The 17,575-nt window shown below is 53.0% G+C and overlaps 1 protein-coding gene across 5 annotated transcripts in view; it reads right to left on the reverse strand.

The window, feature by feature from the left end:
* Window positions 1-16,988, reverse strand: part of JAG1 (jagged canonical Notch ligand 1) — a 35,373-nt gene extending 18,385 nt beyond the window's left edge. For all 5 annotated transcript variants that reach the window (XM_036825073.1, XM_036825070.1, XM_036825072.1 and 2 more), the window contains exons 1-4: window positions 16,409-16,988; window positions 15,668-15,973; window positions 7,036-7,087; window positions 1,630-1,884 (exon numbers count right to left, since the gene is read on the reverse strand). In XM_036825073.1, the coding sequence (XP_036680968.1) occupies window positions 1,630-1,884; window positions 7,036-7,087; window positions 15,668-15,973; window positions 16,409-16,489 (694 nt within the window). In that variant the 5' untranslated portion in view covers window positions 16,490-16,988. The remainder of the gene's footprint in view (window positions 1-1,629; window positions 1,885-7,035; window positions 7,088-15,667; window positions 15,974-16,408) is intronic.
* Window positions 16,989-17,575: the final 587 nt, after the last annotated feature.

A 17,575-nucleotide genomic window follows, 5' to 3' on the forward strand; every position in this document is an offset into this window, starting at 1 on the left:
CAGCACACTGCCAGTTTCTTGCACTGCCACCATCATGAGAATGGCCTCGTCCATTAAGCCGACAAAATCCACTATTTTAAGAGATCTCATATCAAGCCCACTGAGGTGCCCCAAGAACAAACCCAGCTTTAAACTTCAAGGCCATGCTAGCAGATCCTCAAACATGATAGCATGTGGGGACAAAATGCAGGCAAGCAGGTGGGGGAAGGGGAGCTTTACGGAGTCTCTGAACAATAGCTACGCTGCTCCCGGTCAATTCCCACCCTCTCCAAAAGCAAAAAGGAGGTCTAATCCTTCCTCAACTCTGTCATCTTCCCCACTCGGTACCCCAGCCTCCTCAGAACCCTCTGACCAAATGCCTGGTGTCTCAAAAATCCCATGGGACTCACAAAGCCAACCAGGCCAGCTTCACTTGGCAGACTAATCCAGGGACCAGATCTGGTGGTACTTTTTTTTTTTTTTTTGCAAAGTATCCACACAACACCATTCTGCTTCCTTTATTGAAAAAAGTTTTTGAACAGACATTAAAAAATAGTAGGCAGATACTTTTTAAGTAATTGTTACTGATTTTTAGGACACCAACTATTTAAAATATGTTTTCTCAATCCTTTCATTTGGATCCCAGAAAGGCCATCCTTTTCACTCTTGTCTCTAATTATTTAAGAAAGCAATATTGCCCAGGAGACCTGCAAATTCCTCTCTTTGCCCTACCCTTCAGTCACAGTTCAAAAATTCGTTTTTCAACTTGAGTTTATCTTAAAGGAATTTACCAAATTATGTGAACTAAGCAGAGTGCGTTAACGTTCGTGAGGGTCTCTTACATGGTTAACTAGAATTATCCACCAATTTGCTATGAATTAGAAGCTTTGTAAAGGTAAAGACCACAGATAATTCTGTGAACATCTGTGCATATGTGATAACTCCCTGTATTCTAATAGACGGGGCTGGGACAGTAGACAGGAGGTCTGGAAGTTTATCCCACTGTGGAGGCGTTCAGTTCACCACTCGCCCCCTCCCCTCAATACCACGGCCCCCAGAGATGCCCAGTGAAAGCTGCCGTAAGGCCACCCTGAGCCCAAGGGCTGTCATTTTTCACAAGCTGTTCAGACATTGGCTGGGCTAACCCAGTCCCACTTGGCATCTGTTTTGCATCAGATGCCTTAAAAAGCAGAGCCTGAGAAGGGGGTTCGGGTACAGAGAAAGAGGTAGAGGGCAGCAGATGGGCAGGGGAAGAAGCTGAGCAAGAACGTGGTCTCAGCAGGAGCTTGGCCTCAGCCTGATTCCAGGGGAAACTCTGGAGTGTGAACTGTAGCCCAGAGTTAACACAAAGGGGGCTGTGGCCTTCTTACGCCCATGTCAGCCATTCACAGACTGTGAGCTGGAGGGACGGGGCGTGGAGTGGCACCTGTTTGGCCAAGGACAACGCTCCAGAGAAGGAGATGTTAGCAGCCAATGCTCAGAGCATCTGGGGGAGGGGGTACCAACAGCATCTTCGTGCTTCAGGCCTAGAAAACAGCCCAAATCTCACCATACCCAAGAAAGCCACCTGATGGCAGGGGGGTGAGAACATGACACCCAAAGTGACAGCCATCAGGAGCTGGTTAACCCACCAGGCACGCCCACACACACCTTTGTTACATTCAGGGCCCATCCAGCCTTCCATGCAAGTTTTGTTGCCATTCTGGTCGCAGGCATAGTGGCCAAAGAAGTCGTCTCTGGGTCGGCAGAACTTATTGCAGCCGAAGCCATAGTAATAGTCATCACAGGTCACGCGGATCTGATACTCAAAGTGGGCAACCCCCGTGTTCTGCTTCAGCGTCTGCCACTGCCGGCTGGGGTTGATCATGCCTGAGTGAGAAGCCTTTTCAATAATGCTGTCGGGTTCTAGAGGCCAAAAAAAAAAGGATTAATCACACCAACATTTACATCAGACATCAGAGCTTTCTCCCCCGACCATTTTGACAACTTTTAATAACAACAAATGCACACGGCACAAATTCAAACAACACAAAAGGGCAAAAAATGAGCCATTCATCTCCCTCCCCATCATACATTTATCCTTTTTACTGGGCATGTAGTATTTCTTCATCTGGAAATAAAGTGAAATAATTTACCTAGTTCCCAACATGTGCACTGAGGTTGTTTTGGCCTTTGGCTATTAAGCAAAGCCACAGGGAACATCCTTGAATATATTTGCCTGTATGTGGTTCTAGAAGAAAGAAATATCCCAGAAATGGAAGTGCTGGATCGAAGAAGACACACACGACCAACACGCTTCCACCCAGAAAACCCAAACCACCAGGAACAGAAGCCCCATCTGTCTGCCCTCCCGCCAGCAAAGGAAACTGTTTCCCAACAGCAGTGCCAACACTGCGTTATCAGACTTTCTGATTTAATGGGTATTTAATTAAGTGATAGTGAGGCACCCTTTTGACAAAACCATGTGTATCGGCTCCTGTGAACTTCAATCTGTTTCTCTCCTTTGCCAACTTTTCTATTGCGCTGTTTGGTCATACTGGTTTGCAAAAGCTCTTTACATGTGATAGAAAGTGGCCCCTTATGGAAGGCTATTCTTGAAGAAATTTCATTATTCCAGGTAAAGGTTAGCAATCTTTCTTTTCTGGTTTTAGAGTTTTGTGTCTTGCTTTAGAAAGGCTGTGTCTATTTCTAAACTCTTCACTGGAAGCCAGAGAGTAATTTTTTTTTTAATTATAAACTTTGCCACCTCTTAAGCTGGCATTTAAATAACAATACCACGAACTTGATGCATTTCACCTTTCACCTTTGCCCAGAAGGCAGATGGGAAAAGCATTCATCCCAGTTTACAGACAGGTAGACTGAGGGTTTTTTGGAGCCAAGTCAGGCTCCTTAAAGACTGCCTACTGAGGAAAAGAGACACGCCTGGGGCCCAAACAGCTCCAGGAGGAAGAAGTGGTCCCTGCCCTGGGGTCACCTATCACTTAGTATGAGAAGAGACAGGTACAAAAATAGCTCCAAACTCCAGGTGCCAGGAGTTCAGGGGAGGGGCATGAAAAGGAAACGAGGCCCCAAGTCAGCACCCACCCTGGTCCTGTGTTTGTTTTCTTAAACCTGCCAGCACCAACCCTTGACGCCTTGTCAAATTCAAGGCCACCTTGGAGAGACCGTTAGGACCTGCTTGCAGTGTCTTTGTGATTCTTATCCACCCACACCCCTGTTTTTCTAGGCCTAGGGCCTGTGCTCATCTGCAAGGCTAGGCAAACCCCACAGGTGACCAGGAGACGGGCACTCCTGGGCAGATTCAGCCACACTCCACTTCCAACAGCGCCCCAGCCCTCACCCTCTGGGCTCTTTACCTGTGGGCAAGACGGGCCTTGAACAAGCCCGCATACCTGCAGACCTACACTCGGGCACGCAGGAAGCACTTTCGGAGGACGCTTTCCTAACCTGAGTTTTGCAAATAAACACAGGCCAAAGAATGACAAAAATGTCCCTGCATTCACTGTGTGCTTGCTCTGCTGGTTCAATGAAAAAGTGTCGTGAGCTATTACCATGTGATGATGAGATCTTAATAAAGGGATTACTTAAACACACTAGCCATGGCTCCTTCTCAGGCAGGCCGCAACAACAAACAATTCAGACAAGAGTCCGGGGTAATCCTAAAGGCACAGGCTGACATGTCAGTCAGTAGTTTGGTATGCTTTCTATTTCCGGGAAATGTTGTGAAGACATCATTTCAGAATCCTCAATGGGGCTAACAGGTCTGTATAACTAACTTCACACCTGCGTGACAGATTTTTCCTAAGGGCCCAGAGGGAGTTGAACGTGTCTGTGACACGCTTTCTGGCATCTGGGTTACAGAGATGCTTCTTCTAAGCTGCTGTCTCCTGAATCACACTTCCTATCAGCTCAGGGCATTACCAGTGTTTCTGGGGTAGTTCAGTTGATAGCCCAGCTTTAAGATTGGAAGGGGATATTACCAGGCCTTCCTACAACCTCGAACTGCATGAAGATGGAGCACGAAGAAACCACAACAGCCTTGCAGGCCAAGGAGGAGGGGATCAGAGGCGAGTCTGAGCAGAATCCTGGAACCACGCCAACCACAAACCTTAACCAAGAAGGCTTAACCAAGAAGGCTACAGTATAAGGAAAACCTGGTCCTAAGTATGCCAACCTGTGTTTACATATCTATTGATCAGAACGAGAAACTGAAATCATTTGCTCTGGGGGAGAGAGTAAAATCTGCACCCTTATATAGTGCAGTCCTGAAATGCAATAGCAATGACCTTGGAGGGCTGGCCTCAGAAAATACTTTCTAACACATGTACATCACCTGGGTTTCACTTGGGCCAGGCTCTGCTCCCAAGGGTTCATTGCAGAGCTGACGTGAGAAGGAATTCTCTGTTCCCAAGCTCAGGGCTCTGCCTCTAATCTGAAGCCTTGTTTGGTCCCCAAGGAGCAGCCAACCCCAGTTGGGTTGCTACACATCCTCAGCGTCTGCCCTCATGGAGGACAGTGCCTTGGGAGGGACAGAGGGTGAAGGGAGTAAAAGCAAAACATTCCAGGCAGCGCGAACAGCACGTGCAAAGGCCCTGAGGCAGGAGAGAATGTGATGCATTTGAGGACAGAAAGTTGACTGGTGGGGTTTGAGAGAATATAGATATGACAGATGACAATGTGGCATGTGAGATGGAGCTGGCAGGGAGACAAGACTGGGCCATGCAAGGGGCTTTGGGGCCACACAAAGATCTGTCCCAAGGGCAACAGGGAGTTACCAAATGGCTCTCAGTAAAGGTAACACTCAAACTTTATGCTCTGAAAAGATCAAGATGGCAGGAGAATGGAGGAAGCGCTGGAGGTGGACCAGAGTAGATAGGGGTGCATTAATTCAGCCTCTACTGTAAGAATTCAGGCGTAAGCAGATGGTGACATGGACCAGGGTAACAGCAGGGGAGGTGGAGGGAGGCATCAGGATTGGGTGTGGAGCACTGGACATAAGATTTTCAGAACTTGGAGGTGGATTAGATACGGATGCTAAGAGAGGGTGGTACACAGGGGGTGCTGTCCAGATTTCTGGCTTACGGTACTGGGTGTTCAAATGCTGGTGCCAGTCATCCATAAAGGGCCCTAGGCAGGCTCTGATTTTGGGGAGGGAAGATGACACATTTGGTTCTGAATACGCTGGAATCCGAGATACCTTGGAAGGCAAAAGGGAGGCTGGACAAGCATGTGGATAAGCCACTCCCAGCAAACCCCCATTCCTCCTCACCAGGGTCACAGAAGTGAGGTTCAGTGCCCTGCAGTGGGCATTCCGTGACTTTGAGGCAACCCCTCTCTTCAAGAGTAGAGGTCTGAAAGCCCTTTATTATATCTCTACCCCAACTCTTCCTGTGTCCTTCCAGTGATTTTACCTCCCAGCAAGAGAGGAGAGGCTCCAGAACCCCAAAATGGGGCAGACAACCGTGGGCAGCTCTGGAGGGGCACCAGCTTCCGGAGGAACAGCTACCTGACCCGTGGGCTGGTGGAAGGCCCAGGAAGGGCCCTGCAAACACTAGGGACCCCTTACACACCTGCCCCTAACAGGACACCTGTTAGGACAGGTGTCCTAACCCAGCTCTTACCAGGAGCCAGGGTCAACCTCAAGGATGCTCACGCCACCAGCCAGACTGTGTTAACATCTGCACCAGGACATCTGAAGAGCCTGTCTCCCCCTCCCCATCCCCCATCTTCCCAATGTAGTTACCACTGTAAGCAGGTCAGTGACATAACGCTCACCCAGCCCCCAACGCGTGTGGCAGGGGAGGGAACAGAGAACAAACAGGTGCCCATGACCCTGACTGGCATCAGCCACAGCCCAGGCCGGTCACTGCCTCCCCTCCCTCCACCAACAGCAGGACGGGGGTATCACTCGGGGAGGAAGGTCCACGGATCTGGACTTCAGATGCCAAAGCACAAGGAGCGACCCAAACGGCCTGGAGCTTCTGGCAACAGGGGCTCAGCAGTGATCGTGTGGCTCAAGGTGGGCCAGCGAGACAGTTGGGCCGCGGCTGCCGCTTGGATTCCAGGCCCTCGCTGTGCCCCCTCTGGTTATTCACCAGTCCCAGAGTCAGGAAGAAAAAAGCAAGGCGAGAAGAGGGGGAAATGTTCTTAGCAGCAAACACACCAAGGGGCAGAGAGGATGAGACACGCAGAGGGATGGGATCGGGGGGCGCACAGAGACACCAGGCCGGTCAACCCCTCCTCTTGCGCAGACTCGGATTTCAGCGTGAATCAAGTTTTCCCATGACAACCACCCAGATCCTGCTGGCAAAAAGGGAACTGGCTGGCAGTCTCAGCGAGGGAGGGGAAACGTACCTTGAAGTTACAATCCAAGAGCAAAGACTCCGTTCTAAGCCAGACAGATGCTGCCGTTTCTACCGGCATCCTCCAGGGCTTCCCCCCGACCCCAGCACCCGCCCACCCCCAGCGGCCCTGAAAAGCAGCCTGCGCTGAGAACAGAGTCACCTTTCAGAAGGGGACAAGGCCAGTGTGATGGTAGTGAGGCACTGGAACGCCAGTCACGCACAGTGTGGGAAACCCTGACCGGCTGGGGGCTCACCTGCCCAACGAGTGAAATTCAAGGTCGGTCTTTAGAGCCCAAAGCCACCTCTTCGGGCTTTATCTTTCCGATGAGAGATTAAATGCTCACTTAAAGTTTAAATGGACTTTTAAAAAGTCACTACTTTGATCCTTTCGGGAGTCTACAAGGTTTTAGAGTTGTAAAACCATTAAGATCTCTATCCCAAAGATAATCTAGGGGCTGTATTCAGGGACTGAGTTAACTGGCGATCTGTCCTGGCCACTTAATATTCCAAGCAAAAATTCTAGGGGAAGTGATGGAAAAAGACTCCACGTTGAGGTCTGGGTAGCGGGGGGTGGGGGGGTGGGGGGGGCGGGGGCAGTGGCAGAAGAGCTCTGAAGCAGCCTGGGGACAGCTCTATCCAGCTCTGACAAGCACCGGCTGCCAAGCTCTGTGCTTCCAGACTCACGCGCTCAGCCCATGGCTGTGATACTTACGGACAGTGTCATTGCTGGAATCCCACGCCTCCACAAGCAAAGTGTAGGACCTCTGTAACACAGATAAACAACAGCTCAGTATTCAGAAACGGGGGTCAGCTCGCAAAGGTCAGGCCTTCTCGGCCTCCCTGCACGCCCTGCCAAACAAAACCATGCGGCCAAAATGGAAACTGTATTTGCTGTCGAAGTGAGGTCTTGGGCGTTTAGGTCCAGACCGACTCCCCACTCCTCCCCCTAGCACCCACCCCAGGGTGGCAAAAGACACCGGGCCCACCGTGGTCCTCATGCAGGCAGCCTGAAGTCCCGACCAAGAAATGCCACCTCTCTATACTTGTGCACACTTTGCGTATGCTTTTCCCAAACTTTCCAGACTCTAACCCTGGTGCTTGAGAAAACCACACAAAGAATTGATGCTAAGCTAACCTAACCAGGTGTTGGTACCTGGGAGTGGAGGCGCTCACCCAGTGAGGAGGGCTGGGGATTGCTGTTACACTCTGGGCCCTGGTGGGGAGGTCCCCAGGGAGGCCCCTTTTCCTTTGCAGAACCCCTTTGAAAGCCCTGTCTGTGTGAGACCATCTCAGCTCCCACAAGTATCAGGTGACTCTAGGAAGCAGGAGGGGTGGGTAGGTGCAAATAGACTCTGAAGACAAAGGCGGTAACCTAACTTGGGGGTGCGGGGGGGGGCAGACTCTAGGGACCACAGTATAAAAGGAAGAAAGAGCTGCACCCCATGGGTTGTATTTATTGATAAACTTATCTGTCAATAAGATCTAACATTCCAGGAATAATCAGGGTCCACTAACTAAACAAATTCCCTGGACACTGGCGGGATGCCAGCCATTCTACTGAAGGTACCTTTTATCTTCCAGGCTTATCTCAGAATTCCACCTCCTCCCCGCCCCCCCCCCCCCAAATCCAAGCCATTAGCAAATTCCCACTTTTACTCAAATCTTCATTTGTAATTCAGAATGAGGTCAGTCTCACAAAACACCAGGGTTTCAAGAAAACTTCTGCTATCTTGGTGCTGGGGAAATGTATCCGAAGGGGTGGAGGGTACGGAGGAAAGGCACATGAACCCTTTTATGTATTCCCGCCTTGTCAATGGCAGGTACCAGTACGTCGGAAATAGTAGCGTATATTGATCAAATAATACCGTGCCACCTACAAGGTGAAGGCAAAACGAGAGGGGGGAAAAAAAAAAAAAAAAAAGGAACTTCATTCATAACTCAAAGTAAGCTTACTGCTCACACAGCGACCCAGCAGGTCTCTAAACATAAAAATATCTTGTGATAGACCCCGCCTTGGAATTCAGCCGAAATATGTTTCATACTCAAAGCAGAGTAGGATTCCATTTCGCTCACTGATAACTGTGGGAAAATGCTCAGAAAAGCAAGCAAAACCGGGCAAGCCGGGGCACATACCCAGCCCTCTCCCACAAGTGGCCAGAGGTCCAAATTCATTGCTGTCGTCACTGGTGTTTTATTAGTGAAAGTTACACCTTATTTACTGCCTCTGTGTTTCTTAGGACTTCCTACAAATTACCGGACTCTTCCCTGAGAGCACCAAGAAGTTAGGTTTCTCTACTGATTTGACATGAGAGCCAAGTCCAAATGAGGCCAGATGTGGGGCTGATTCTGGATAATGAAGCCCTTCATTTGCTGGTCACGTCAAGACCCACGTTCTCCACTTCCACATATTGTTGTAATTAATCCTCTGATTAAATGCACTGGTACCCGGGAGTTTGTTCAGACTTGTACAAGCACTAAACACATAATGCCCACAACCCCACGGAAAGGGAAGGCATCCCGGGACCGAGCTGGCGTGACAGCAGTAACTCTGCTTAAAGCTCAAGGGAGAGGACATCCTTGGTTCTTGCACAAGATCCTAGAAGGCCACGCTCTCTCCCGGACTCATCCTCCCAGAACTGGGAGACCTCAGAAATCGCTGACCAACATGCCCCACCTTGAGGGGAAAGAGGAGTACAGAGCCCTTGACACCAGCTGGCATCATGATTTTCCCATGAACGGCCTTCTAGGAGGCGAAGGTGGGGCAGGGGCTGGGGGCTGCAGCACTGGCAACGAGGCGTTGGTAGAAAAATCAAGTAGCAGCAGCCCTGGACCGTCTCTCTCCCTTGTTTCAGAGAAGGGACTGTGGTTCTAGGACTCGCCTCCTGGGGCAGGAGGATTCCTCCCACCCAGCCTTCAGAGAAAAGGATTCTCTCCAAGGCTCCTATTAGGAGGCGCTCTTAAGCTCCCACTCCATCCCCACACTATAGATCAACAATCGAGATAATTTGGCAATGATTATTAGTTGCTAGGGAACTTTAATTTTTCCCAGGCCCACGCTTGACCTCTGTACATCCCAGAATGTACATCCAGACTCCGGGATCCAGACCATGCGCACCTTATGCCATCAAGGCCGGCTACCAGGCCCCAAACTGGCATTCCGCTACAATCACATCACACCCAAGCGGCCATGCAAACCTAACCCTAGAGAGGCCAAGTCCCAGGGCCCTTCTCACGGCTTGGGAAGGGGTGCAGGCGAGATGACGGGCAGGTGTTTCAACTTATTAACAAGTTCATACAAAAAAAAAAAACCAACCCGCAAAAAACATAAAAGACAGCAAACACCTGGATTTTTCTTGGTTTCAAACTATGAGAACAGGATTCTTATAAAAAGCTACCTGGCATTCATCTATTTTTCCTTAAATTTTTCCAGAAAAATGGCCTGGGGGTAAAGCAGGAGGGATGGGCGGCCAGCAGATCTTCAGTCTGGGTTCACAGTGTGAATCGCTTCTGTCCTTCCCAGCTCCAGGGAAACCTGGCAACACGGCAGCTGGTTCTCACTCTCGTGCAGCAGGAAGGAGCAATGGTCAGCTTTCAGGAGGACCTCTGGGGAGGACACCCATGGAATTCTACCTCCAGGAGGGTCCTGGCATCGAAGGGCCCCCGGCGCCTCCTCCCGCCCTTGGCACTGGGGCTGCGGGAGGCCTGTTTTCCCGCGCCCATCCAGCCCCATGGTGGTTACCTTGGCACCAGGCGGAGTGGTAAGCACTTAATTGCCATATTAAGAAGGGGGGATGTGAGAAACAAAGGTAATTGTGCTGGCAGCTGAGAGCTTCCTCTTCCTGGCAACAGTGGCAGCCAAACCAAGCCCTGAGAAGCTGCTGCTTCCCCTCCTGCCAAACAGCCCACCATGCAAACGGCACACGTGCGGCATCCAAAAGCCTGGGCTGCAGGGCAGGCGGCAGGGAGCGCGCCCTGGGAGCGCCCACAGGGCCATTGTACAGAGTCATCGGCCCCAGGTCGGTCTGGGGCCCTGTGCTCTGCTGACTCAACTGTCGCTTCCTGAGGCTGGCCCTGTATCTGCATTATTTGTGGAGAGGCTGCATTATTCCCTGTAATCCTCATTTCAGTCAATTCGGCCACACTATTGTCCTGCCTGCGTCTGGGTGGCCGGAGTATAAAACATTCCAAGCACAAACATATTCAATAAAGGCTCCAGAGCTGTCATGAGTGGGTACATGCACGCTTGCCCCGACGATTCAAGTGTGGCAGGGTTTGGGCAAGGTGAGGCACGGAGGGAGGACAACCACCCCATGGCATCCCAGCTGAGACCTCAGTCACAGAAAGCAATTTAGTCTGCAGGGCTTGACATTTCAATAGAGTCTGATCTGGTTACAAAGGGTGATTTTCTCATGAAAGCCCACCTCAAAGACTCACCAAGCGGGGCCCCGAAGCTCATATCCAGATTTGAGACTCTCAATGAGAGGCCCCCCACCCCCTTTCCCATCATTACCCCTACCTGTTTGAAAAGCATCCCACTGATAATTAAATGCACCAGTTACAAAAGGGTGGCGAGGTTAATAGATAGAATACCGAGAAACCAGCCAAGCACAACCGTCCGGTTCACACAGAGCAAGCCTGAACAAGATGCCTTTCTACTCGTTTACCAGAAGCGCATAAAGACTGGGCTGAGCTGGTAGAGGGCCTTGAATGTTTGACTATTTATGTGCCACTTTTAACCACCGCGAGCCACGCTGTTGTGTCCTCCCAGCACATGCAATGCACCAGAGACAAATGTCACTGGTGCCATAGAAACAAGGGCCACAGGGCAGGGTAGTGCACGCGGTGATCAGAAACCAGCAAGAAGTCACAACACAGCCCCTCACCCCCGCCCCATGCCAAGCTAGAGGCAGGACATTTCTGAACCCAGAACCCTACCCCTCCGCCTCTACCATTCTAGAAAACACAAGAATCATCACTTCCCATGCATACTAAAACAAGCATCTTCCTAAAGTTGAAAACTAGGTTAGGTTTGTTTAGGGCTTTTTATTTTTTATTTATTTATTTTTTTTTAATGCATTTAAAAGCTGGAGCAGCTTGGAACCTCACCATGGGGGTTGAAGGGGCAGAGGGAACATGTCTCTGAACATTTACCAAGGGGGAGTTCTCAGGAATATTTGCCTTTATGGATGACCATGCTGATTGTATGCACATCCAGAGATTACGCATTCTTACACTGTAACTAATCTTGAAAGCCTGGCATTGGAACCAGGTTCTGGCCCTCCTACAATGGGCCAGTGGCTGCCATGAATCCGGCCAAGGCCTCTGTTTGCATTCCTGTTTTCAGATCAGGACGTGAAGACTCCCTGTTGCCTTGGCTTCGTTTTTTCATGAATAACATTTTTCCTCTATGCTAAACTTTCCACATACCTTCCATCCAAAAGGTCCCTTACAACTATCTGCTGTAAAGATTTTAGGCAGCATTCAGATTGCTGGCTTTCTGGGAGGCTACGTGCTTTGTAAGTGGCTGCTGTCTCTCCTCCTTACCCATCCAACTCCCCCAAAGAGCCTCCATGCCAGAAGCTTCACCATTCTTGAAAAATGTTTGAAGTCCCTGTAGCATTATGGGTGTGGAGCTGGTGGGTTGTAAACTCCTATAAGTACTGGAGGTTTGAATAAGTTGCTAAGAAACAAGACAACAAGGAGGAAGAGCACACAGAGGTTACACCTGGAAGAGGAAAGAACTATTAGAAACCAAGTACCTTGAATAGGGATTCCATGTGGGGAGCAGCCATTCTGCAGACACTTAGTACAAAGCAAGCATCGCTCCACTTTCTCTCCAGCCTGGTTTTGCAATGCAGACATATCGTTTCATCACTTTAGTTCGAGGTAGGTATCTTAGGGCAAAGGGTGTTTTCCCCATACACAGAAAGTCCCTTGCTCTGAGCACGTACACACGTGTGCTATTTGTATGCACGCATGCTGACCACGTGGGTGGCACATTCTGACTGCAGAAAGGAGCCAGTTCAAATGAGAATCCCATCCCTCCACGTGGCTACCCATCTGCGGAGGCCTAGGGACCCGAAAGCACAGAGGAAGGCATAAAGGCAAGGGTATGTCAGTTATGGTCTGCGACTAACCTTATAGCATCCAATTTACCTAAACCCCTGGCCGTTGGTCATTCAGGCCTCAAGTGTGAACGGGGCCAAAGCTGGCATCCCTCTGGTATGCAAGAATCACACTTCATTGCGTTTTCCTAAAAGATGGAAGTTGATCTCAGCAAGCCTTTTATCAATGTCAATGGCATTTAAATATGAGGCCGAGAGACAGGTACCTGAACTGCTTCCCCCCAAATTTCTCCAGATTCACTTCACTCCAGGGCCAGCAAAGCATCAGTACAGCTAACTGGGGTTCTGGAGTTCCTAAAAAGCTTTTGGGGCTGGGTAGTGGTAATTACACTAACGTATTTTTAATTAGCAGGCACTCCTGGGATTTAGTACTAATTTTGGGAAGTGCAACTTAACCATTTCAGTGATTTCTAAATGGTTATTCCCCAATCATTTCCTGTTGAGCCTAATTACCTCCGATAATGTATGGTCTTATCACTGGGTCCCCTGATTGGAGGATCATAAATCAGGCTAGTTGCTTCAAGTCAAGCCCCTCCGAGCAGTACCGCTATGCTTATTAGAAGCCACGAAAGAAAACCATCACCAGGCTGCGGCAGTGGACCCCAAGTGGGACACAATCAGATACTGTCTGGAGGGCAGGCCCACAGCACAGAGCTTCTCACAAGGACACTGGCCTGTGGATTACACTTCATATCTGACCAAATCGTTTTCTCCTCTTCCTCTTCAGAACACAAGCAGTTGTTTGATTGGGGTCATAATTCCAGACAAAACACATAATTACACCACCTTCTAAAGTGACCTTCTTTTGTGCACCCTGAACCACCTCTCTGCCACTGTCAGCAAACTTGGGAGGAACCACGTGGACGCTAATTGTGGCTGCCTAAGGGTTAGAAGCTTAGGGGCCGGGAAGTCCAAGGTGGTTTGTTTTTTGTTTTTTTTAAACCCTGTATCCTCCTTGTTCCATCTTGAATTCTATACCAAGTTCAGCTATTACCTATTTAAGACATCAGCTTTAAATACACACTCATTAATATTTAATTGCCAAACTGAATGAAGCTGTGCGATCTACTTCAGTACTAATCCAGCTACCTAAGTGCTTTCACTTCAGTTAACACTCACACTGGAATCATTCTTGAAAGTTACAGACAGTGGTGTTTCTCCAACCGTGCTGGGGAAAATAACACGGCACACCCCACCTCCACTCTCTCTTGGGAAGTCAAGCTTACGCTGCACAGCAGGCCTTTTTGGGGCGGTGGGGTGGGGACTTGTTTATGAGGGACGCAGGCATTTGGCCCAGCTTCAAAAGAACCACACTCTCAGTGTGAGCTCCAGCCGTCTCCCCCATTCTAGAAAAGCCGAGAGTCTATTTCATGGTTGGTGACCCGTGGGGCCTGAAACCACAGACGAGCACCAGCAAATCAATCGTCTCCCTGCCCTCACACACCACTGCCGCTCTTCCCCATCTCGGGCTCTCTGCCAAGTGTCAAAAGGAGGCAGACACACCTTCTGGGTCACTTTCCCCAGCCAGCCAGGAGAGCAAGGCTCCCTGTGTTCATCCCAGCCGTTTCTCTGACCCTCCTCTCCAAGATGAACCTCAGCCAGCCCTGCAGCTTTTCCACATCAGTAATAAGATTCCTTTTATGGTCTTGTGAAAAGCGAGGGGCTCCGGACTGATCCTCCAGGCGGGTGGAACCACCTGCAGGCCCCTTCCCCCTACCTCCAGACACTCGGACAAGGGCAAGGGCAGTCAGTCGTCACAGTCAACTTGGGCCCAGCCAGATTAAAAAGTGGCCAACCTCTTTAAAGTTCTCCCTAAAGGGGATTAACAAACAAGATAAACACTCTTTGTAAAAATGAGATCCCACAACAGACTCAGTCCTCCATTCTCAGAGAATTCCACAAACCACAGGTTTTTATAAGCCCCTTTTACTGGTATGTTTCTGATAAATGTCTCATCTCACCCAGGCAGAGGGCACTTTATAACGCCAGCCCCAGTCAACACGGGCCTTGAGAGCCACCCCAAGCTTCTCACACACTCCAAGGCCGACTCTCTCCCCACCCTTCCCACACTTGCGATTCCAACCCTAGCCCGCGATAGGAGGCAGCAGAGTGCGCCCCATCAGAGCACGTGGCGAAGAGTATTCCCCAGGGCACCGACCTCCCCCCTCTCACCACCCACCCGCCCAGCACAGGCCGGGCCAAGCCCCAGTCCTGGTACTGAGTCACGCCTCCTGGACGGCAGGAGCGGGGCAGAGGGCACCAACATTCTCCCCTTTCCTCCCCTTCTGCAATCACACTCATCTTCCTTCCACCCATTTCGAGACGTTGCCAGGGCCTCGCTGCAGGGTCTGCCAGCGGGGCCCGGGCCTCGAGCGGCTCCGGAGTCGTGGGTCTGTGCACTTGCACCCGCATGGGCTGCCTCGCTCGGGCCGCCCCTTCCAGGCCTCGGCACGCCCCCCGACGCTCGCGGGGCCCGCGCGCCCACCGGACGAGGGCGCACCCCCGCCCTTCCCGGGGAAGTTTGCAAACACAGCTGTTCCAGAGCCCGGGAACCGCTGGAAGTGAGGCCACAAGGGCTACGCCGCGCGGGGGCGAGGGCAGGAAGGGGCCGGCAGGGGGCGGATGGCTCTCGCGCCCACAGCTCTGGGGAAAGCCCGGCCGCCCCCCGGCGGCGGCCGCCCCCGGGCCTTACACTCAGCCCAGAGCGCGCCCCCGCACGCACCGAAATCTCCCGGGGAGCAGCGGGAAGTGGGCTCCCCACACCCTCCAGGAAGGACACACCCGCCCTCCCGGCTGCTCACGGGAAACGCGAGGGTGCCAATTTGGACGGCGTTCGGAGGCCAGAACTGTGCCGAGCCGCCTTCCCCGGCGCATCAGGTTTAATAGATTGAGCAAAGATCATCTATAATGACCTCCTGGCTCGGGCGGTTACTCTCGGGCCTTCACGTTGCAAGTTTCAACCGGCCTTCCTAGAAGCCTTGCCCCACCACCCGCTCTGGGGTCCCACTTTCGAGCGCTTAGCAAAAAGCACTGGGGCTGGGGCCTGCCGAGATCTAGCCACAGAGCCTCGGCTCCCTAACCCCACCACCACAGAGACATCCCGGGTTAGCGCCGAGCTTCCAGCCAAGGTCCTTTAAATCCCTCTCCTCTCGCAAGAGAAAGCAGAGCTCGGCCCACGGGTGCAAACCACGGCCCGGCCGCCCCCCGGCCGGCACTCACCGGCCAGGCAAAACTGAAAGGCAGCACGATGCGGTTGCGTTCGTTGCCGCGACTGGCCTTGAGGTTGAAGGTGTTGCCCCCGATGACAGGCGTGGACCCCGAGCCGAAGCTGCAGGGCCCCCCGGCCGTGACGCGCGACTGGTACTCCTTGAGGCACACTTTGAAGTACGTGTCACACTCGTCGCGGGAGCACTTGCGGTCCCCCGGGTTCCGGGCGCCGCCGCAGCAGTTCCCGTTTTGCAGCTCCCCGTTCACGTTCTGCATGGAAAGGATCTCCAACTCGAACTGGCCGGAGGCCCCGCACACCTGCCGGCGAGAGAGGGAGGGAGGGAGGTCAGCGCAGGGGAAAGTTGTTTTCTTCGAGGGTGGAAGTGGCGACTCTCTCCCCGCCCGCCCCGACGAGCCCTTGGCGCCAAGTGAAAATAATTTTACAAAACTAGGTGCAAGGACTCAACGTGATTCCCGGGCTTGAGAGGCTAGAGTGTGGGAGCAAACCGATACGACTGCCCCCCCCCCCGGGAGCAAGAGCGGAGCGAACGCGCGCTCTGCCCAGCCTGGAGGGTACATTTAGGAGCCGGGGGGCTCCCCCAGCCCAGGTGCAGCTTCTCGGGCGCAGGGGCCGGGGCGGGAGCCGGCGCCCCAGGGCTACCGAGCCCGCTCCAGACGCTCAACCGCAGGCGTCCGGGGCGCCGCGAGGGAAAGAAGAGGACGGGTCGGGAGAGTGGCCCGGCGGGCTCTTACCTTGGCTCGCAGGGCGCAGAGCAGGGCGAGCAGGAGGCTCAGGGGGCGCCCGGGCCGGCCGCGCGTCCGTGGGGACCGCATCGCTGCACCGCGCGCCGCGGGCACTCGGGACGCCGCCGCCGCCGCCGCTGCTGCTCGCGCTGGTGCTGCCGCTGGTGCTGCCGCCGGTGCTGCCGTCGCCGCTGCCCCTGCGGCCGCCGCGTCCCGGCTCTAATATACTCCGCCGATTGGAGCATGCACGACTGGAAAACAACACCACTTTTCAAAAGCCCTTTCAAGAGCGGCCCGTTCCAGAAGGCAAAGAGCCCGGCCTCCTTTTATTATTCTGATCGCTTCTTTGAGGCGCTCCCCCTCCTCTTCCACCTCCCGGCTTTCTTTCCTTCTCTCGAGCTCCCCTTCTTTTATTATTATGATTATGCGCAGCCTTTTATTCCCTTTCAGATCAGCTGCTTAGAGAGGAGGGAGGGAGGGGAGGAAAAAAAAAAAACAACCCGAACCCAGCTCGCGGGCCGGTCGCAGGTAACACAATGACGCGTGCCCGCCCGGCTCTCGGAGAGGGACTCAGAGAGCCCGTCTGGGAGCCGCGGCCGGGGCGAGCCACCTCTACCCAGCGCGCCTGGCAGGCGCATGCGCGCTTATTAATATTCATGAGGGGCGTGTCCACCCTCGACACGCCCCTTCCCTCCGTTGGATGGGGTGGGGGAGTACAGGGAGGAACTTGGAAGGGGCAGGGGGCTCAGGGACGCGCAGGGACGCGTAGACGTCTGGGGGGCCCAGCGCAGACCCCCGCCCTCGGACGCTTTGGGCCAGGCGGGAAGGGGGTAGGGGGTAGGGCGCGGGGAGGAACGGGAGGTCTCCGTTGCTCTGGGACGCGCTAAGCCAGTTAGACGCCCGGAGCCCCCCGCGCGAACCGCCCCCTCGGGCACCTCGGGCCGGGCGCCTCTGGCCGCCCGTCGGGGCCCCAGGTGTAGGCCCCGCGGCGCTGCCTGAGCAGTCGGAGCTGGGCAGCTTCCGCCTTCCGAGCCGCCTGCGTCAGCTGCGGCTTTCACCCCGGGAGGAGGGCCTGCCCGCCGGGAGCCGGGCCGGCTTCCCGCGAGCGAGCGAGAGAGTCGCCCAGAGCGCGCGGCTGGCGGCGGCGGCGAGGCTGGCGCGCTGGCCGCCGTCTGC

Source organism: Balaenoptera musculus, chromosome 15 (genome assembly GCF_009873245.2).
Source record: "Balaenoptera musculus isolate JJ_BM4_2016_0621 chromosome 15, mBalMus1.pri.v3, whole genome shotgun sequence".
NCBI lineage: Eukaryota > Metazoa > Chordata > Mammalia > Artiodactyla > Balaenopteridae > Balaenoptera > Balaenoptera musculus.